This window comes from Pochonia chlamydosporia, chromosome 2, assembly GCF_001653235.2.
Source record: "Pochonia chlamydosporia 170 chromosome 2, whole genome shotgun sequence".
Lineage (NCBI taxonomy): Eukaryota > Fungi > Ascomycota > Sordariomycetes > Hypocreales > Clavicipitaceae > Pochonia > Pochonia chlamydosporia.
In genome coordinates this window covers 1,333,102-1,354,833 of record NC_035791.1, presented here as the reverse complement: position 1 = coordinate 1,354,833, position 21,732 = coordinate 1,333,102, and the positions used below count along the sequence as shown (strand labels likewise).

The 21,732-nt window shown below is 48.4% G+C and overlaps 5 protein-coding genes across 5 annotated transcripts; 3 read left to right on the top strand and 2 right to left on the bottom strand.

Annotated features, from left to right (window-relative positions):
* Positions 1-657: 657 nt before the first annotated feature.
* VFPPC_02545 (peptidyl-prolyl cis/trans isomerase) lies at positions 658-1,498 on the top strand (the record flags this gene model as incomplete). The annotated part of the gene is made up of 3 exons (XM_018282176.1): positions 658-1,086; positions 1,143-1,399; positions 1,489-1,498. 3 exons carry the CDS (start codon positions 658-660, stop codon positions 1,496-1,498), a joined length of 696 nt encoding a protein of 231 aa, XP_018146544.1.
* A 467-nt stretch (positions 1,499-1,965) lies between these two features.
* On the bottom strand, positions 1,966-3,780 carry VFPPC_02544 (LrgB-like protein; the record flags this gene model as incomplete). The annotated part of the gene is made up of 3 exons (XM_018282175.1): positions 1,966-3,293; positions 3,349-3,454; positions 3,517-3,780. 3 exons carry the CDS (start codon positions 3,778-3,780, stop codon positions 1,966-1,968), a joined length of 1,698 nt encoding a protein of 565 aa, XP_018146543.1.
* A 92-nt stretch (positions 3,781-3,872) lies between these two features.
* VFPPC_15520 (hypothetical protein) lies at positions 3,873-4,523 on the top strand (the record flags this gene model as incomplete). The annotated part of the gene is made up of 1 exon (XM_018293273.1): positions 3,873-4,523. One exon carries the CDS (start codon positions 3,873-3,875, stop codon positions 4,521-4,523), a length of 651 nt encoding a protein of 216 aa, XP_018146542.1.
* A 981-nt stretch (positions 4,524-5,504) lies between these two features.
* On the top strand, positions 5,505-7,308 carry VFPPC_02543 (hypothetical protein; the record flags this gene model as incomplete). Its single annotated transcript, XM_018282174.1, has 5 exons — positions 5,505-5,692; positions 5,765-6,044; positions 6,100-6,299; positions 6,353-6,620; positions 6,676-7,308. The coding sequence occupies 5 exons, from the start codon at positions 5,505-5,507 to the stop codon at positions 7,306-7,308; spliced, it is 1,569 nt and encodes a 522-aa protein (XP_018146541.1).
* A 303-nt stretch (positions 7,309-7,611) lies between these two features.
* VFPPC_02542 (hypothetical protein) lies at positions 7,612-17,365 on the bottom strand (the record flags this gene model as incomplete). Its single annotated transcript, XM_018282173.1, has 3 exons — positions 7,612-9,053; positions 9,105-17,027; positions 17,086-17,365. The coding sequence occupies 3 exons, from the start codon at positions 17,363-17,365 to the stop codon at positions 7,612-7,614; spliced, it is 9,645 nt and encodes a 3,214-aa protein (XP_018146540.1).
* Positions 17,366-21,732: the final 4,367 nt, after the last annotated feature.

Below are 21,732 nucleotides of genomic sequence, written 5' to 3'. Positions count from 1 at the left end.
TATTGGCTGGCTGTGTGTTTTCACCCACAACCCGCACGTCATTCCTTGGCTGGCCTGGTTGTGTTCCCACAACAGTGTCCCTCGGACTCTTCAATGTTCAGCCAGACCTTTACCTGAACTGGTTCCCCTGCCATTGGCCATCAAATTGAACCCCGCCGTTGCTCTGCTCCATGCCCATTGTCCACAGCATGTCCCCTCACCCGCTTCTGCTCCTCTCAGGCTGGGATGTCTACTCACATCCCATTCGCTCAGTTGCCCGGGGAAAGCTGATGGAAAGCTCTGCAGACCAAGCTCCGAGGGTCCAGCATCATCGTTGAACCAGACCAGACCACACCTGTTCCTTGTGCTAGACAGACATGCACCACACCTTCACACTTTCCACTTCCATGTCCACTTCCACTTAAGCGGCTTCAACCTTCCCCAGCCTGACCAGACCATTTCAGACTCCTTGCGACTCTGACCCTGCATCCGCGAACCAAAACGTGACGACCGCATCGCTGTAACCCAGCGTGATCTACTACATGCCATCTTCCACTCTCAACTAGTTTATATATACCAGCCCTCAAGCTTGTTTATCCAATCCCAGCTTGCTTCAATCTTCATCGACAAGCTGCCCTCCTCCCTTCGCATCCTCCAATCTTTAACTCCCCCCCCATCATGGTATGTCAAGAGTATTTCCCATCCACCCCCAGAAACGCGCAGCTTGTCACCGACGCAGCACTCTCCGCATTGCGCTGCGCAGCGCTCACCATAGTCATGGCATGCCCACCATCTATGCCTCGCGTCCCTCCAAAGCGCACAGCTAACCTTCATTCTATCCAGGCTGATACAGGTCTCCCCCCCAACTGGGAGGTCCGCCACTCCAACTCCAAGAACCTCCCCTACTACTTCAACTCGGTCGAAAAGGTATCCCGCTGGGAACCCCCGCAAGGCACCGACACAGATAAACTGAAGCACTACATGGCCGCTCATCACAGCGCCGGCTCTCGCCCCGGTGCTGTTCCTGGCGTCCCCGAGGGCAAGATTCGCGCGGCGCACTTGTTGGTGAAGCACAAGGATAGCAGACGGCCCAGCAGCTGGCGAGAAGTACGGACTTTTACCAAACTTATCTACTGATCAATGTGTCTAACACGGCCCGATAGTCCGAAATTACACGCACCAAAGACGAAGCCATGGAGATTATCAAGGCTCACGAAGCAAAGATCAAGGCTGGACCTGTCTCTCTGGCCGATCTTGCACCTACAGAGTCGGATTGCTCATCTGCCCGTAAGCGAGGCGATCTGGGCTACTTTGGCCGTGGGGATATGCAAAAGGAGTTTGAGGATGCGGCCTTTGCGCTTAAGCCTGGTGAGATGAGTGGTGTTGTCGAGACGGCTAGTGGCTTGCATTTGATTGAGAGGTATGTTCTTGGACAAGCTCACGCTCACGCTCACGCTCACGGACCTTGCCTGAGCGCATTATGTCCATTTTTGCTAACTATTGAAACAGGCTGGAGTAAACCACCGAGGTGGTAGATGAGGATGTGGTCATGGAGGAATGATTCCCTTGTTAGTGGCGGCACTGGTAGCTGCTGGACCGTACGAGAAATTGTACAATTTTGAATTTATATCGAGAGGAATAAAAGCTTCAATTTGCCCTACTTTTTTTTGTCTGTGAATTATTATCAAGTTTTCCCTAGTGAACCTATGGAGCGAATATATCTACAAAGATGCTCCAGAGTCTACTTGGGCTCAGCCTTTCTCTAGCCCCTAGTAGCTTGTATCGAGCTCAAAGACAACCATCTTGTGCGGCTTTGCATATTAGCAATCCTTTCCTTTCCCGCCATGTCATGCACCTGCCGACTCTTATACCATCGTCCAGCGAGGTCGGCAAGGTAGCTCGTGCGAAACATGCCATCCCCTCGACTATTTGCAGCCCCTCATATACCTGATATGCCTCGTCACCTAGACAATATTCCACTGGGAATCACCAGGAAGCCAGCTTCAGAACGATAGCCTTGAATGGATCGAGAGTGGTAAACACCACATTCATGACGCCAAACATGGTCATGGACAGAGCTGCATAAGGAGCGGCCCGACTCTTTACCTCGTATAGATACGATACCCCCATGGCGGCACCATTGATACCAATAGCAGTTCCAGCTGCGACAGTAACGGTGCCATCTTCATCATCCTGATCTGAAGTCGTCGTTTTATCCTTGCCACGTGCACCTGCCTGAATACTTGGTATGGACAGCTTGTCCAATAGTATGGGATACAACAGCTGGCCCAAAATACCATTGCTAACCACAAGGGTGGCGTTTAGAGCTAGATTACCACCGAGAGCCTTGACGGCGGGCTTGGCAAGGGCGAGCGTGGTACTGCGAGCAGCAAAAGCCAGTGATTCGGTTGGCTGCAACCCAACGGTTCGCGCGAGTAACACTGATAAGAAGGTATTCCCGGCGGCAGCAAACGTGGAAAACAGCAAAATTAAAATGCCAGAGACACTGAAAAGTTGCCTTCGGCACTCGTAGAGTTTGAATCCCCATGTTACGATTCCGCATTCCAGGAGGGATAAAGCCAAGTCTCCTGCCCCGAACCAGAGAGTTGGGTTGTCTGGTACCACGGAACTAGAGATAGAGGCAGTCCAAATGGCGTATAAGGGGCTGCCGCTGCTGAATTTCCCAAGCACTCTGGCAATGCCCCCATTGCCGGCAAGCAAGCCTTTAAAGCGAGTGAAGCCAAGCATGAGAAGTGTGGTTACTAGAACGGGATTGATCATGGTTGCAAGACTGTGTCGAAACCGTATATTGGAACCAAAGAGGTTCGAGTATTTGACCGTCCGTTGTAGTCGTAAGGCGACTAGCCAGCAAAGCCATATAGAGAACCCGTCGAGGACTCTGCTGTCGCGGAGTACCAGCTCTAAAGGCATGCCGACGCCGGTGATTCCAATTAAGCACAAGATAACATAGCCATTAGTTTTTAGAATACACCACAAGTTGCCATCTCCTTGTTCGACCTTCGTCTCGACATCGTTTTCGCTGGCTCCAGCTTCAGTATTAGTTGAGGCGGATGTTCTTTCCTCCTTTTTTTCCACTGAATCATCCGATGTTAAATACTGCCATGGCCCGTCACAATGCTGGACAGTAGCACGGCAAAAAGTGCTTCTGACTTCACAGCGAGACGTAAAGCCAGAAACTTTGGACGGCTTATCCTGTGTGCGGGTAGAACCACATGGCTGCAAGTCAGTGAGCAGCCATAGCCATAAAAGGCTGAGTATGAACACAGCAAGCCACGAAATTACGTTTGTAATAGCTAGATTATCGTCAACACAGTGAGAAATGGAGGCGTTATTGGCGCTAAAACGTACCAGAAGTCGCAATTATATAGCCAATGTCTCGAATGCCGAGGACATGATCCAGCATGATGATCGGAACACTGAATCCTACTCCGAGTTGAGCGTTGATAAAATCGACCTGTTTCAAGGAACACAGAGTAAGCTTCCTTTCACCGTATCAGGCCGTAAGGGACCACAAACCTTTGATTTGATCCATCGGTGATAGAAATTGTCACAACTCCGACTCGCCTGGCCAGCGGCTGCCATGATTGAGAAAACCACAATCATGCCAACAATGGAAGCAAAGTATTGAAGTTGTGCAGAAGCCAGTACAAAGCTCAAACCCCAAATGTTCAATTCGGTAATGAGATAGATAGCCGAAACAGATACAACCCAAAGAAAGTGATGAATGGATGCGTTTGCTCGTCCTCGCCAAATCGTGGGGTCTGACACGGTGCTCGTCATGATGTCTTGGTTCGGTGGTTCGGTGATGGAGTCGGGAAGCAAAGGAATCGCTTAGGACTGAGACTGCTCTTAACACCGAGGAATCTTGTGACATGGCCAATCTAGCATGGCCATTCGGAAATGAGTATACATCATGTGTTCAACTCAACGCGTATGCTTTCCTCCTGTGCAACCGTTCGGTTTCTGCAAATAGATCTCGGGAGCTGGTGATTCTTCAGCTGGTCAATGCTGTACCGGAGTATGAAGAGACGAATGTGTTACACTTAAAATGCTCACTCCAGTGTCCAGAATTTGGCCACTCTGCACAAATGATGCTCACTAAACGAGATCCGACCGTGCAGTCAATGCCAGCCTGTGAACGGGGCATGGTGAGTCTGTGGTCAACAAGAAGTGAAGAGCCCAGGAGCCACACGACTGACACGAATCACTTGGGTCTGACATCGTTTCAGTTCATGCTGACTCCGTTGACAAAATATTGTCAGAACCATCTCAATACAAAAGCTTCGCTTGTCTTGGCACTACTACCAAGATTATGCGCGGTTACAGAAACCTGTGATGGTATACATGTTGGATTTGCCGCCAATGGTGCTGGGTTGGAGTATTTAGAGCTGTCCAATTTTAGAAATGTGACCCCAAGACTTCGTTATGCCTGGGAGTCCACGTCAGCATGCTGTTGTCTGTGTGAGGATCTATCTGGTAGGCTGATGGACACCATGATTAGCATATTCGGTGATAGTATATAGACAGAGGGGCACAATGTCCTGGTTCACAACATTGATGCTGCCATACGTGAGGATATTCTAGGCGAGTCGCTCAAAGGGTCGAGGAAGGTAAGGGACTCGGTCGTATGGAGCGTGAGGGAACCGCGGCAACCTGCCGCAACACGAATTACTTTTGTCGACGACCTTGGGAGCATCCGGGACGACGTAGTTTTCGGAAATGGGTGATACGAAAGAGACTTGCAGAGCAGGGGAAAGGTGAAAGGCCTTTTGATAGAAGACACAAATTGACCACACATTTGTGTGCGAATAAGTACGGTTGCTCCTTCCCCACGTGAGTATGTTTGGTTCGGTGATGAAGATTTTGGCCAAGTGCAACTGCGTGGTCCTCATTGATTCAGGAGTAACGGATAAGGAGATGGAGAGGAAGCAGTTTGCCCACTGCAAGTTACACCCTAAGAAGAAAATGTGGTATTATCATTCACAGCAATATTTAGCGGCATACCATCACGTAGTGACGTGCACAGTTGTTTGTGATGGAATATAATTCTTCACTGGTGGTGTGAGAGGTGAGCTTGCACTGTGAGGTTGATGGTTGAGCAGAGGCTCCCAGTCCCCTGACGCCCCACCATGTGCCTGCCGACCATCTCCCAGTGCCATTTCCAGGCACCGCTTCACTACCTTTGCCTTTCTGCTGGCCAATCGAATGGCGATAGCTAGACCAGCCTCAATCACTACCCTCATGGCTGAGTGTATTCAAATATCCATTTGATGTCGGCTCCGTCAATCATCAGCGATACCTAGGTTGACAACCATTGCTCCCCAAGCTCAAATTTGCAGAGGGAGCTAATGATTCATTACCAACACTCGACCTCCTTCTCGCTTCAAAGGCGGTCAGCGGCATACACCTTGCTTTCACAGGACTGTGACACGGACTGGGATCTCCTCATCAACAGCAGACTTTGACAGTTTCAGAACGCCACCTCGCCTCATCATACCAACAGCATGGATACCGAACAAGCAAAGCAGGCCGAGGCACTCGTCTTGAAAGCTTCACGCACGTACGGCATTCAATCCAGGAGAGATGAGGTGCAGGCTGCCTTGAGTGATCCCCAACATGGGTCTCTATTTGCCGAATGGGCCTTGATGCATCTGGACTCTGATACACTGTTGTCAGCCGACGAACTTGATGTGTGGGTACCGTCGGAAACCCTCCCACAACTCTCCGGGACATGAGAGCATCGTGACTAACTTTCTTGGTCTAGGTACATGGCACTGGACAAGAATGGGCGCGTAGATCAACTGGCTGACTTGTATGACCTAGCCGAGGTGCAGGCCGTGTTGGACGACGAGTTGAGGGCGGCAATTGAAGAATTGAAGCGATCTACAGAAACTATTACCAAACAAACGGAAACATTGCGGAAGCAGCACGAAGCCGTGTCCAGAATGATCAAGAGGCAAGCTGAAAATACTACTCGCCGAGAGGGTATAGAACGCGTGCAAAAGAAAAAGAGCGAGCTTGAGCGCGCCCAACTCACCAAGGAAGTAAGACTTAGTTGGCTCTTAAAGACTTTACTTCGAAAGCTGACCATGGTATAAGGTTGAGAGAATTTCCCGGGAGATTACACTTCGGCTAGGAGACGTGGAGCAGCATGGCACAGTTCTCAACGATAATATCGCCACAGTACTTCAATCTGACGATAAACTGCTATCAAGCCTACAGAAATTGGGATGGGAGCTCGATCAACCAGATCCAGACGAAACGCATGCCATTGAAAGGCTTCGAGAGACGTGCATGCGGTAAGATGGTATCCTTACCAACAGCCTCAATAACGACTAACAGTGTGGGACAGCCTGATTAAAGCGACTGTCGAAACGGTTCGCACAAGGTTAGACACAGTCTACTTGGATACCCTTGTTACAGCGGAGCGATCCGGCAACGCAGGACCAGCAACAAACGATGAAGTCAGAGACTTGCAGGAAGAAGTGGAATCGCTCTACTCTGAGATTCTATCAGTGGCCCAAATGTCTGTGGAACAACAACATCTCGACCCAGCCCTCAGGGCTGTCACGGCGAGAAGTGGGCAAAGTATAGGGAAAACAGCTACATCCTTGAATTATGTACGTCTGCTCCAGTTCCCGCTACGCTCCCCGGCCGCTTGCTAACTAGCCTCAGATCAACGAATGCCTCACCTACCTGCTAGATCGAATGGATAAGCTCCATGCACATGTCCAGTCACACAAGTCCCACCAAGCAGCAGCAGCAGCAATCACAGCAACCGCAAAGGCAGAGCTGGCCACTGATGTAGCTCCTCCTAGAAAGGCAAGACCGACAGTCCTGACATCCCCCGTACGAACGCGCAGCAACACCGCCGAAACACGCCCTCGACGAAGATCATCCGGTGTCCACGAAGAATCAGCACTGGAAACACTTCTGCAAAACTTGGCCGTGACATTACCCAGTGACGGTACCAAGCCACAATCTCAAATCGCGTACCTGGAAAAGGTGCTAGCTGAACGAACTCGCAAATCTAACGATGTGGAGAAAGGAGCACAGGAGAGTTTCGAAATCGCTGCCCGCGAACAATTGGAAGATGCGAGACGGGCGGTTCAGCTACTCCGGGATAGTCTACTTGCAGAAACTCCCTTTGGCGATGTGAAGTTGGTGGACCCGGAGATTGAGGGCTCTATTATGGTGCTTTCTCAAGAGGTGGATAAGGCTAAGGAGAAATTGAGTTCGCGTGAAGGGCAGACTATTATGGCGAGGAGTGAGAAGCGGGAGGATTTTATTCAGAGATGGGGGTCATAGTAATTATTCGTTTCAGGCTATAAATATGAGGTTGCTGAATGAACGTCAACTAAACACATGATTATGGGTATCACTTTGCGATCGCCTTATCCCATGCGTCCAGAAAAGTCATCGTAACTCCACTTGGAGAAGCAGTTTCACGAATTAGGCACCAAGCCCGGAGATCAGCAATATTGTCATTATGATTCAAGTGTCCCTTTTCAGCTAATATCTCTTGCGTCCATGTTGTCAAATATCCCATCATGGTGATTCCATTATCCCATTGCCAACCTATTCTCCTTACCCATCTCCATTCTGTGTAGATCAGCCTTCCATCTCCACATCATATTCCCGCTTCACAACAACATCTGCCCCCAGATCCTGATTCTGCGTTTGTCCCTCCCCCTGAACCTGATCTTCGTCCAATTTTTCGCGCTTCACAACGCGATTGTCATCACCATCTTCCTCAAACCTTCGCTTGCTACGGTTCGGAAAGTCCTCTTCGGTGAGGAACGTCCCGCTGAGCATTTTCCCTACGTGAGTCTTCTCAATATTCCCGCCATAGTGCCTGACATTCGTAATGAATGAATGAAGGAATGGAATAGGACTTGTTTCCGCATTAAGACAGTTTGGCGATTCTGCGCTATCTGCCTTTGGAGGAATGAATCCGTCTGAGTTCGCGTCCGTGAAGGAGTCATTCCAGGCCAACCCGAGATAGGTACAAACATCAACGTACTCCTGGAACGAGTCAAAGTATAGCTGGCCCGCGAAGAGATTCAGTTCTATTTTCAAGCGCAGTGGAATTCGGCGTTTTGCTGCCGAGCCTGGAACAACATGTAGACTCAAGTCATCGGTTGGTGCGTAGGTCCTATTATGTCGCGCCGCGTATATGTGCATAGCGACCTTTTTGGACTTGGCGATCTTGTCGTGGAGCATTTCAGCCTCGTAAGGACTAATGAGAATCATGTTGTTGATAATGCCACTGTCATCGGCTGTAGTAAGAATGTGGTGTACGTCCCGTTTGTAGAAGTCGGACTTCTCGCCAGGAGCTCCTAGGCTGGCATTGACGACCGTGGCAAAGTCCTTTGAGACTTTCAGTTGAGACTCGAATTTGAAATCGCCAAACTTTCTTGCTGCTGTGGTATCAGCCAAGCTAGTGAATGCACTGATGATTCCAAGGCTGTGAACTTTTGGTCTGCCAGTCATCACAAAGGCTTTGATATCCAGGTGGATACTGGGCTTTGCTGGTGCTGTCCCTTTTGTGCGCCAAGGTTGGCGCTCTTCTTCAAGTTCCGTTTCGAGCTCTACTTCGACCTCTTGCTCTCGTTCTTCCGAGTAATTGTGATAAAGAAAATCTGTCCATTGAAACTCCTGAATGCGCTGCTGTATCTTGGCCACAACTTCGTTGTCAGAGCCGCTTGCCAGAACGTTGTTTGCTTGCCTTGGTTGGTATTGATGAACGGTCTGAACATCTGTCTCCTTCAGCTCGTTCAGATATGCCCTTCGCAAACCGATATCTTCTTGTTCCAGTATCCTTTTCCAAACATCTGACTGACGTGCATACTGGCGGCCCTGATTGCCCCAAATCGGCATGTAGCCTCGCATGTCTGCCCACGTCTGACTAATTGTCCAGCTTATAACAGCCTCAGCTGATAAGCCATACTCAGCAGCTTGATTCGTAAAAAGTCTTATGCGATGCTCAATGGAGTGTGGAATACAGTAGGTGATAAATTGGCCATCTCCAAGCCTTCTCATCCGCATACATGCTAGTCTTATTAGTCAAAATTGCCAAGTGCAGAAGCGTTCGATTTGCTTACCCTGAGCTAGTTTGTCTTTTGTGAGATTGCTTCCAATGGTAACCGCAGCTCTATATGCCGGAGGCAATCTTAAATCTGTCCCTCTCGAATGTGCTTCATCTAGAAAGACAACACATCGGCTCATATTCTTTGCGAATGGAGATTGACGCAAGATCTCTATTTTGCCTCGAGAATCTAATACTATTAGCTCGTGATTGTCATCACAATAGACCGCAGCCTCAATAGCTTGTTGCTTTTCTCGTAGAATAAGAAGCCATTTTCTCACTACCTCCAGGTTCGTTAGGTCAATTAGATAGGCTCCCACATCAATAATCACTTTCAGGGCGGGCTGCTGAGATGTGATTTGTCTCAGGAAACCTTCCGATACGCCTTCATCATTCGGTTTTCCGAGGGGAAGAGTAGAGTTCTGTGATGCCAGCATCTTGCTCAACACCAGAGCATCCACATGACGCTGGCTTTCGTGATCTTGTTGCTTCACGGGCAATGGTAACAATGGTTCTAAGTCATGTGTACCACTGAATCCAATGGTAGGGAGTGTTTTGGGACGTCCGATATCCCAGCTGGAGAGAGAAACCTTCTGGCTGTATTCCTTCAGTTGTTTGGGGAAAACGATATGGGAGAGGTAGTAGTCAGCCACAATTTTCAAGAACTTCAAATGAGGGAAGAGTTGTCGCTTGCAAGCGTCGGCATCTTCCAAGGATATGCCTTTCACGTCGTGCCACGCCTCTGGCAAATCGGGGGCTGACTTAACCCATAATGCGTATTCCATATCGGCACGATCGGATTGAAGTAGATGTCTAAGTGTCGAAAAGAGATCCGGGTCTTCGAGGCCGTTGTAATAATACGCGAGACATGTCTTGATGATGATTACGTCTGGGTGGCTGTACTCAGAACTTGTACTAGGCGTGTCCTTTGCACGATAAGGCACTGCCAGATCCGTTCTGGGTTGTCTGGTCTTATCAAGGCCATAATTGACACGGAATCTGTCTTTTAGGGCAGCAGATAACAGGTTCATAGTTAGCAAGCCCCGAAGCAAAAGCGCACAGCTTCTCATTTGCGGTGTCCAGTGTAAACCGCCGTCGACAAACTCTCGCGCCTCTTTGGATGGATCTTGCTCCGTGATATAATCCAAGATGAGGTTTGTATTGGTAGCATGTTTCTTCAGCCGGTGGATTGGAAATCCCTCGAGCCCCTTGCAGCAGATCTCCTGGGCAACACGATACTGTAGCAAATCTGACGCACGCTTTGATGCAAGCGTCAATTGAGGAAATCTTTCCTTACCTAGGGACGTAACAATGAGACCGCCAGAGACAAGATTGCTGACGCTTGGCGAGACCTGCATGGCTAGTAACAGGACTTGAGGGATAATGCAGCATCTTTCCCTCGCAAAGTCCACTGGTTGTTCTTTGCCTAGCGGATATGCCAAGTCATATTTGGGTGAAAATATCTCATCGCTCTCGTCAATTATATCCCGACAATCATCGTCTATTATCTGCTTGATAGCAAAGAGGGTCTCCTTTGTGGAGTTTCCAATATTCTTGGAGGAGTCTGCAAGAATAAGGGTGAGCGCGGAAACATGCTCTGGCAGTGCAATGAGAACGCCTTTCTTCCTCTTGCACTCCTGAAGAATGTTTAGCATCCCATTTACAGTTTTCTCGTTCACTATTATTGCTCGAGAAACTGGCAAGTGATACATTCGGCGGCCTAATAAGCCTCCTAATCTGGTAGTCATGATCTGAGTCATTTGCGTGGACTGTGACCTGGTGACGATTAGCCGGACCAGATTCTTGCTGCTAGCCAGCTTTGTGGCAATAATTGGAATAATGACAGACGATTTGCCCTCTCCCATGTTGAGCTGCATGACGGAGTTCTCATCATCCTTCGGTCGCATCATTTCTTCGGCAAATTGACTTTGAATGGTGCGAATGCGGAGATTGTGCTCAACTTCAAAGACAAGCCATTCAGGATGCGACACCGGGTTCCACGCCCTCGGTTCTAAACATTCTAATTCTTTCACAATATCTCCACGAGCACCTGAGGTTGACCGAAGTAGTCGATCGTAGGTCTGCAGTCTCGTTAAGCAATCAGCAAACTGGACAAGCCGCTCCTTCCAAGGACGGGGTAGTCTGGGATTTGTGGCAAGCTCTTTGATAAGATACCAGTTACCAATCCGTGGTAGTCGGGAGTTTCTTGCAGCAGCAACGAAGTCTTCTAAATCACAACTCGGTGCCGAGCTTTGACAGTAAATGGTTTCCCGGATACCGCGTAATATCTCTTCAACCTTGTCTTGTGTATTATTGCGCCAGAGCCGCAATTGCGGTTTAATTCTTGTAAAGGACATTGAGTCGATGCGACATTGTCCTGCTGACTCCAGCGCGGACATGCTTCGCTCGAGCTTTTCCACATAGTTGGTTTGGTACGAAGTGGCCGCCTTATTTCGAATAGTACTTAAGAGTGAGGCAAGCTGTACGTTACGTTGGGTAGGGAAATTGAGTTTCAAAGGGATAAAGTCATCAACCCCGTCAAGTATCTTTGGAGGAATTGCCTCCCCGAAAATGCACTCAAGCTTGCTGTTGTTATGCGCGTTTCTGCTGGTCGTTGGAGGGTGCCCAACCCAATCGTCCTTGAAGTCGATGTCTCCTTTTTGAGAGCTTTTGTGAAGAGTATCATGCCACTGTTTGAAGTAGTCTTCAAGGGCCAAATTGTTGGAAACGTCTTGAAATATTTCCTGAACATTGGGAATCATTCTACTCGTATTGACAATTCTTTTGAGCTTATTATGTTCCTTGGGCCATTGGGCTTTCCTCTTTTGCTGCTTCTCAGCCCATTGCTCCAAAAAGACGTCTGTGAGCGTCTCAAGGCAGTTTGTACTTAATTCACAGTACTCTTCCTTAAGTTTCGCCACTCCTTCACCTTGCTGAATCTTGTTACAGTAGTATGGACAGTTTTCAAATGTGTAAATGCCGCCACTGACCCTACTTCTCAGATCGACCTTCTTGGGCTTTGTTCCTCTTTGCAGATTGAATGACTTAGCCTGAGGCTGCGGTGGCAGATCTTTAGGGTTCATGTACAGTGAGGCAACGAGAATGTGAACTAGCGCTTTGCCAACATGTGGTGAAAAAGCCATGGTCTCTAGAAAAAATGCAGCTTTGTGGCGATTAAGTTGCTTCCTTTTGCTCACCAGAGTAGAGCATAAAGCGAACCACTTGGCCGGAAGAAACGTGGATGTGGCCTTCAGCAGGTGCTCGGCGTTATAGTCCAAGCACACTGCCTCAACATATTTCGGCGGACCAGAAACATATATTCTTTCTGAATGACGTTTAAAAACTGTCATTAATGTAGAAACAAAACTTTGTTTCCTTATACGGCGGAAAGGGTTGACCATGGAAAGTGCTTGTCCCTTCCTGCCCTGTTGTATGGCAGCGGAAACAACCAAGGCGTTCATGAAACGACTAGATCGTTTTCCGTCGCCCTCTTCAGCTGTTAAATCCCCAAACTCAAGTTTCACCTTGTCCAAATGACCTCCGTAGTGGACATCATGAGAAACTGGGGCGGTCGCACGCACAGATTCTTCAGGATAAAAACTTCCGTTGCGAAGCCGGGATCTTTCGCAAAGCTCCTCAGTCCGGTCTTTGGAAAGCTTTTGGAGATTCTGTGATAGTTTTACCTCAAACAATCGGTACCTCTCGCATTGGAAAAGCAGACGTTGGGCAAGGTCTGCGAAGAGTTGATGGTGTGACAGTGAACCCAGACCGTCGACCCAGGACACGCATTGCCGCATTGCCCCCAGTTGTGAGGTCGAAAGTTTGTACTTTTCACCAAGGTTGTGTATTTGTTGGAGCATTTTGTGAGCCCTCGTCGACAGGACCGGAGATGACTGCACTTCCGCCGAACGAAGTACCTCCAGAGCGCGCGTAGTCCCTGTGAATTCTGTGAATGGATCTGGCAGACAGTTCGATGTAAATGCATGGAGCAAGACTAAAAACAGATTGCTCTCGAAGTCCTGTCCTTGAAGTTTCCCAAGATACCTGTTCAGCTCATAAGCGTAAACTTTGCCGCTCTCTGCGACGTCAATGCTGATTGAGATGTGTTGTTTACGCTCCAAGTCTCCAGTAATGACCTTCAGCTCACCTTCAGGCACAAGGACCATTCTTTCTTCACCTTCCTTGTCACGTAAAACTAGCTTGTTTTGCAAGCCAATTAAAGTGCCAATGTCCTGACAAGTATCAATCACCATGCCTGGGTACTGCCTCGAAAAAATCTTCCCAGAGTCGTCTGTCACAAAAAACTCCAGTTGTAGCTTAGGCAGGCGAATCTCCAATTGCTTGTTCTGCGGAAAGTGCGTAACGTGAACATCATCCTCATTTGCTAGCGGCTGGAAGATTGCAATAAAGTGTATTGCTATATCACTTTGAGGATTCACCAGCACACCGTTGTTTCGTCCGCAAAGCTGCCAGTAGCCATCTTGCCTGCGAAGTTCCCAGTTAGAACACTGGCGTTCCCAGGGCGATTCTTTAGAGCTGAACTCTATTATCTCACCCGTGAGTTTCTTCACAAGCCAATGGACGTGGTTAAGATGAAAAAATCGGGGGAGATGGCTCTGTAATAATCTCTCGGGCACCAAGTCATATCGAGTAGTGTCCGAAGAAGCAATGACTAGGAAGTCAGTTCCAGTCCAATCCTCTATCTCGGTGTCGCCATCATATTCCAACGTGTCTTCCACTTTTAACAACCCTAGGTAAACATCATGTTCCCGGAATTTGTGTCTAAGTTGATATTGCATTCTCGGCTCGGTGCATTCATTGACTTCAAGCCTTGATGCACCAAAAAAAGTGCCGTAGTCAGGATGTTGTTCGAAATATCCTGGGAGCTTGCCCGATGGCGAGCCGTTGACCAAGATTTCAGCAGTCAAAGTGTTGAACTGTACTTCCACTTCTGCTACTGACACACTGGTCTGTCTGGCCGCCTTCATCCAGTAGCCATCTTCGATTTCCCACCCGCCTTTGCCATTGAGTTTGTCCTTTTCCCAACTACGGCTGATGGCTTTGTCGAGGCATTTCGTCTTGGTAACTTGGTCAGTTATAACTTTCCTTCCCATGTATACAATTCTCTTCCAACTCATAAGAAGCATAGCCTGCTGCTGGTTACCCGCATGGACACTTTCAACTCGGTCGGCAATCATAATTGAGCACTCCAAAAAAATAACGGTGGTCTCCTCGCTCATGAGCAGCTCAAGCAGCTGGGCTTTTTCCATATTAAAAGTCTGGATACAAACCAAAGCGATATGGACTGCCTTTTGAAAGAAACTTTCAATTTGCAAGCTGTCGTTTTGTTGACGGGCGAGGCGGCGCATTTGAGCCATCCAGTCTCTGGAAACCTTCCGGCAATCTGACAAGCAATGCAAGGCGCGTTTTCGCGCACTGCTGTGCCCGATTGAAGCTATCCTTGCCAATATCATAATAAGTATCCAAAGAGCGGTGAATTTCTCCCAGTTGTTCTGAATTCTCTTGACTTCTTCTTGAACCAGGGTCACGAGTTTCTGGGTAAAAGCAGCATCGTTTAAACATTCGTCAGCGTCTCTCAGGAAGGAACCCGAGAAGCTACCCGCCTGGTGAATACTTTCAAATAATACAAGTGCCGTCTCCTGTCGATTTAGATCAATTGTAGGATTGGCAAGTTGTCGTAGGATGTTTGTCCAGCGAGCGCGACTACCTAAAGAGCAAAGGGCTAGAGATTTAAACTCTGCTTGTGCCATGTAATCAGGGCATTTGTGAAGATCGCACGTCGCAGAATTTGCCAACTCAGCATCTGCTCGCTCTGATGAAGGGTCAATGAATTCCTGCAGAGACGCGGCAAAGGCGGGCATTTTGACGGTGCACCGCTGGGCGATGGTCGGGGGAGGAAAATTCCCAATCTCTGACCCCGTTAAGCTATCATAGTACCCCCATTCATGAGGATGGGCGACGCAGACGTCGCCAATTTCCAGATCTGGGTGTACTTTAATTCTTATTTCTTTTGATATTGATGTTTTTGACAAGAGTACCACGCGGGAGTCGCTAGGGGAAGTTTTCTCAGCAGAATTAATCAAGCAGTAATGCTTGGCATACTCTGACAGCCAGGTCTCATTTCTTTTTTGGGTTCCGTTGCCACCGCACGGTTTGACAAGAACATCCGTCAAAAAGAACACGGTCAAGTCTCTCCAGGCTACAAAAGATATGGGTGGTGAGAGCTCGAATACGAAGGTTTTCAGCTCCGATCCGCCTGCTGGGAGTCGACTTTCGTATATCTCAATAGTTAGATTTCGGGCTGTTGCTTTCTTCTGGCATCTAGCACAGCTGGGGCTGCGAGTGGGTTCGTCCTCGTCGAATTCTGACACTGAACCTTCCTCACAATATTCGTCACAGGTGCCTTCGGTATACTGTTCCATTAGATCCTTGAAATTATCCTTGAGACTGTTTAACTCTCGAGTTTGTCTGGCTACTGTTCCCCTGGATGTGTTCTGAAGTTTCCGGAGCTGCTTGTGAAAAGAGATGTCGTTATCGAAAGCATTGACAGGGACGTATCCCCAAAGGCTGTCAAATACCGACACCTGGTTCTTAGCCCCTTTTTGTCGTTCTTTTAAATATATCTCGCATTTGAGAAGCTGATTTAGTTGATCCTTAGATTCCAACAGTAATACATCCCAGATGCTCTCCGGTATCGGTGGTTTGTACAACCGCAGAGATGGATTCATCGCCACGGCCGCCTTGTCGCATGCGACCCAAAGTACAAGCAGCCTTAGTATCATGGCAGATGTTGCCATGGGGTTGTTTGCATAATTTTTGGCGGCAATTCGAAAATAGGTAACTGCTAGTTGTTTAAGCGTAGGACAGGTGCTCTCCTCCATCTTGTGCACTTCAAGCCAAGGGTCCAGGAAGTGGTCTAACCAATCCTCAAACACAAAGACATGGAAAATTCTGTATTCTGTCGGTCCATCGGAGGATAAAATCGGTGGTGAGTTGGCCGATGAGAAAAGTTGCGGGTGCGACAGTTGACGGAATCCCTTTCCCATTGTGACGTGTGAACGATCGTTGATACCAGCAATGAATTCGTCGATGTCCGGCATTCTAAAGCGAGTGGCTTCATGGATGAGAGACGGACTTACAGAACCAAAGCAAAGGACCTTCTTGTCGTTTTCAAGGGTCAGCTTCCAACACTGGTCTATTGCCTTCTGTGCGTTATTTAGAGCCTTCGTTACCGTCTTCATCCAAGGTTCGAACGTGCTCAGCTCCAGCTTTAAGACACGGCGACAAAGCTTCTGAAAAATACAGTAAATTGTGTCGCTTGCACAATCGTAATGGCAGGCCATATCTAAAATTTGGGCAATAAAGAAGACCATGAGCTTTTTGAACAAGCTTTGTTTCTCGTCACTCGGCTTCTTCAGAGATAATTGCGAAACTACTCTCAAGAACAACCAGAATGGAGAGCGCCGCCATGGTACATCGCTGCCAGATGCGCAAATTACCTCCTCTCTTGTATGTTTGAGAATTTTACCTCCATTTAGAGGAGTCCCTTCCATGGCTAACCGGATGTATAACAATTCGGTTACTGCTGTTGGAGATGGGACGTCTTGGGCCGCATTTACCATTCGGGCCACAAGTCGATCCTTGGTGGCAGTTGTGTTTTCGGTGCCTTGCCAGCTCATTGTCTCCAACGTTTGCGAAAAGAAGTCAAGGAAGTCGCAATCATTTGAGACTTTTTTTAAAACTCGGGCGGCGCATTCAGGGAACTGCCTCACGATACGGCCTCTCGAGCTGAGTACTGTGTTGTTGTTTGGCGTCAGACCCCATATATCAAAGGTAACTTTTTCACCTTTTTCACTTCCGCATTTGACAAGAATACCGGCGTTTTGGGCTTGTACGTAGAGCGGGAGATATGGTATTTCTAGCCACCGTGTGAGCACCGAGATATGATGGACCTTTGGGACTGTCTGGACGCTTACCTGAACTTATGACTTGTTGGAAGGCTGTGCGCAGTTTGTTGCCTGCAAGAGCACCGTCTTCATTCCGGATATGCTTCAGTGCCAGGAGCGCTGCTTTCAGGCTGATGACCCTGCTTTCTTCATTACTGTCGCAAAGCGAGGAGTATTCCGATACGGATGAAATGAGAAAGTTGAGGAGCGCGTTGTCGCATGGATCCTTGTCTGGCCTGTTCGGGAGCCGTCGTGGGAGAATTACATGATTTATGATGCATTCAAGACGCGTCTTGTCTTTCACATCCATCGTGGCGATAGAGAAGTAGAGTTTCAGTTGAGTGTTTTGGGTTCTGCGGTGATACAAAAGTCAAGGTGCGAGGTACCGAAAGATGAAGATGGGTTCGCCCTTGACACGTTGTAGTCCCATCCACAAAGAAATATGAGGGCTTCAGTAGAATGATATGGTAGTAGCTTACTTTAGAAGAAACTGAGGAAAAGGCTAGACAGAAAGGAACTATGATTTTCTAAAAAGAAAACAGAGGTTGGAGTTGTTGCAGAAGTAAGAGTTGGACTGAGCAGTATGGCTGTATCGAGGGAGAAGGAGTTTGAGTGGAGGTAGGAAATTGTGTAGAGTGTGGATTGATTAGAAGCACAAGTTGGAGGAGAACCTTGGAAGTTAAGTCGGAGTTGGGTGAGTGAGAGGTGAGACGAGGAACAAAGAGTATGAATGGAGAAACTGAGTCAGAGAGGTGTTAGGCAGAACGAGTAAGGGAGAGGAAGTGTGGCAATGTGAGAAAGTTAGAAGAATCCAAGGACAGCTAAGTAAAGATTGCATCGACGGAAAGCGCGACTGGGATATTTCCACATGTAGAGAGCACGTGTGGGGAAGAATAAATATGAACAATAAAGGTGAGAACATCAGGAGTCCTGAAGAAGCAGTCACTCCAATGGCCGAATCATGTCCGGGCTGCCAGCTGTTGCCAGATGTCCAAGCCAGCGAGTGCGTTGCCAATTCGTTCAAAGGGGCCAGCAACTCAGAACATAAACAGCATTCAACATGAAACTTGCAAGAATTGTTTGCAGATTTAGACAGTAGACATGCACTGGTAGATACGTGGCTCTGAGCAATACTTTCTCCCGTGAGCACCCTCCCGTCGTCTACGAACCCGTCGCATCTTACGAAATCGGTTCTTTTGAACATATTGGCAACAAGTGAGAAGTATATTCCGGAGGCACAATACAAACAGCCTTCGCCCAGACAAAGCGTCCATCACCACACGTTATAAAGGTCAATGTCCGGTACAAGTCTATGGAGTTGAGCTCCAAACAAGAGCTAATTGCAACTAGCATCCACATTTGTCCAATGTGTAAGTAAGTGCTGCCGTAGATCAGACTTCCAAGTGTTGTGCTTGTGGTATTCGCGAAGAAAAAAGACAACTCTCAACTATTGAAGCATATCTGAGGCGTTGGCGTGTGAGCGGCAGTAGCTCAAGACCATCTTGGCCAGACTTATTGTAAATGGAAAACAAGAAACTTGATTCGGCTGCGTTAGATCTGTTCCGTCTTCTCGTCGTCATTTCTTCATCCCACAGCTGGCGAGAACCTCCTTCGATTCCACAATTGTCTGTTCTCAATCCTGGGCCGAAAGAACAAGCATTCTGGCATCAAAGTCTACTAATCGCCACATGCTTCACATCGAAAATCTCAACATGTCATAAAAGCATCATCGCGTTCAAAGTTCCCCCGGCAGAGCCAAATGAGAGACCGTTGTATTGTCCATAAAGACACAGGACTTCCGATTCATCATCCAAGATACGTCCCAGACCTAATACCAGATTCATCGTTTCCGTCCCTAGCACCCCCCACGAAGTGTAACGATATGTCGCAGTCGATATAGTCGGCGATAAAGGCTATCGACCACATTCCTCAATGGAGGCTTATAACCGCGACTCCCCAGCCGCAGCTTACAGTTCTGCTGCGTCACAACCAGGGCAGCGGCAGTCCGAACGCGCACGGTATTGCCTGCAACATTTCGAGAAGACGTCTAGCGTGTCAGCGATTTCGCCAGCCGGACAATTGTCACCGCTGGGCTTGCCGTCTGCCTCCTTGCAGCAGGCCACCGTGGCCTCTACGTCGTTTCCTACACCGGTCATGCATCGACAGGCATCGGTGGCAGTGAATAGCGTAGCGACGGCGATAATGATGGAGCTGGAAAACCTCATTTCGACGTTGAGATGGTTGTTTCGTAGACTGAGTGCTTGGTGATTGGTGACTACGCGTTATAAAGATGTAGAAGACAGATTTGAGAGAGATGGATGGAGGAAAGAGGGTTCTCAATTCACTAACGGGTCAACTCCTCTTTATAGTTTCGCAGTGATATAACCCGTGATGCCTTGGGCGATGAAAACGCTACACCTGCAGGTTGCTCAAATTGACAGCCTGACGCACCCATATCGTGTGGTTTGCTTTCGACGTGCCATGGAGACTGGCCATCAAAGTAATACACCGTCACCGCCTGGTCAGTTCGTCGTACCAAGAGGAGGCTTTCGTCCCATTGTGATATTATGGTCATTCAAGAACAGATTAGTTACGCTGTAGCAAGAGAGGAGATATTCATGTAGAAAGCCCAATTTGGGCATACGTATGCTGCACAATTATTAATACAGTCCAGTTGTCCTTCATTGCACAAGCTTGACAGCCCGGCAAGACGGGTACCGAGATTGTCCAACTATGGGGGAAGATTGCGGCAGTTATCAGGTTCACACTGCGTAACCATCCCTGAAATGGGCGTATCAACACCCATCTAAGAACAGGCTTTCGTCGTTATCCGGAGCCACCATTCCAAACCTCTGCCACCGCTTCTCACGACGGCATCGAAAGGACGCAATCTTGTTCAAGCTCAGACCTTACCAGCCTCATTGAGGTGGTCTGTAGAACCGTGGAGGCGTTCCCCAGCGGCTAGAAGGGAGTCGTGGCAGCCAAGACGGATGTACAGAAAAGAGGGGATCTCGAGTTTGACAACAAACACCACCCAAGTCGTGGTACAACACTTCACCCTTGATTGTGCTTCTATTTCGGTTAGCCAAGCAGTCATACAAAAAGGCAAATGTATAGAATGATATTACGTGGGCAGCATAAGTGTCCCAAGAAAGAAAAGAAAAAGAAAAAAAGCTCTCCGCCCTTGGTCTGAAACTCTGCATAATGTACGGCCATGTGGTACCGAGTCTAGATGCCCGCTCAGTTGCCTTGGCACTGAGTACTCTTGATTGCATTTGAGCTTCTTGCATCAATGCAGTCGATTCTGCTTTCACTGATGCAAAATCAGGCCAAATCACATGGGAGACACGCACCGATAACTGGTTTTGCAAATTTGGGCATGGATTCACTTAGCAACGTGATCATCCCCCTCATCCTGTGAATCTTCACTCAATGGCACGAGCGAAGCCAGCAGTTTCTGTAGTAGTAGACCATGCTTTTCAGTCCACAAGTCTCCGTTGTTCCGTATCGAATCGGACTATGTGCTGGCGAAGCTAGGTCATCACGACCTCATTGTGAGTGTTTCAGCAGCAAGTGACTTCACAACCATTACTAACCAATACTACTCCGTAGACCATAACCAGATCTTGTTCGCTTGGATCCCAGATCGTCGGCCGCGTCATTCCATACTCTCTCGAGACATTCATTCAGAGAGCTTGCATCGAAGCAAGAGCCGGCTTCGCAACAGGTATATGGAAAACTAGAAAATTGATTCGCCCGTGATGTTGGATCCTTTCCGTCTTTAGTTGTCGTGTCATCTCACAACCGAGAGCACGCTACTTTGACTCCACGATCGTCCATATCATGTCCAACACCGTTGTTGCCTCTATGCGCATAGCCTGATGGCTAGCTAGAGAACCTAGACAGAAGCTTGAGTTTCTTCCTACTGCAGACTTGTACATCTCAAGCCGCTGTTCGTCCTCCAGTGCAAGTATGGAGGTGTCGAAGACGACATGAAGGGGATCCTGCCCTCAGTTCTGGGTCCCACGATAGAAGAACAGCACCATAGCCCGCTAGTGTTACATGCACAATGGAAATCTTGGGGAAACGTAGAGTAAACGCCATGAAGTAACGGCAAGGTCCCAATGCACGCCTAAATGAGAGAGGGTGATATTGTTTGTAAAGCTACAGGAGTTCTTCGAATTATCTTCTATAGTCTTGTTCCACCTAATTTCAGTTCATCATTTACATCACCAACCTCCACCACGAAGTGTAACGATATGCAGTAGTCGATATAGCCGGCGCGAAGGCGATTGACCATTGAGCACAGCCTTGATTGGAGGCCTTGTGAGCTACTCCTCGGGCATGTCCCGGGCTTCCGGTTCCTCACAACCGGAGCTGCAGCGACAGTCCGACCGCGTACCGTAGGACTTGCAGCATTCTGCGAAGTCGGATAGCCTGTTGCTAATTTGATCAGCCGGACATTGGTCGCCCCAGGGCTTGCCGCCAGCCTCACGGCAGCAGTTGAACGTGGCGGCTACATTAACACCCACGGAGGAGATGCATTGGCAGGCATCTATGGTGGTGAGTAGTGTAGCGACGGCAATAATAGAGTTATAAAATTTCATTTTGAGTTAAAAAGGTTAATTTTGGCTTAGGTCTCAGTTTGCTGAGGAAGGAACTGGGCCTTAGAGATGG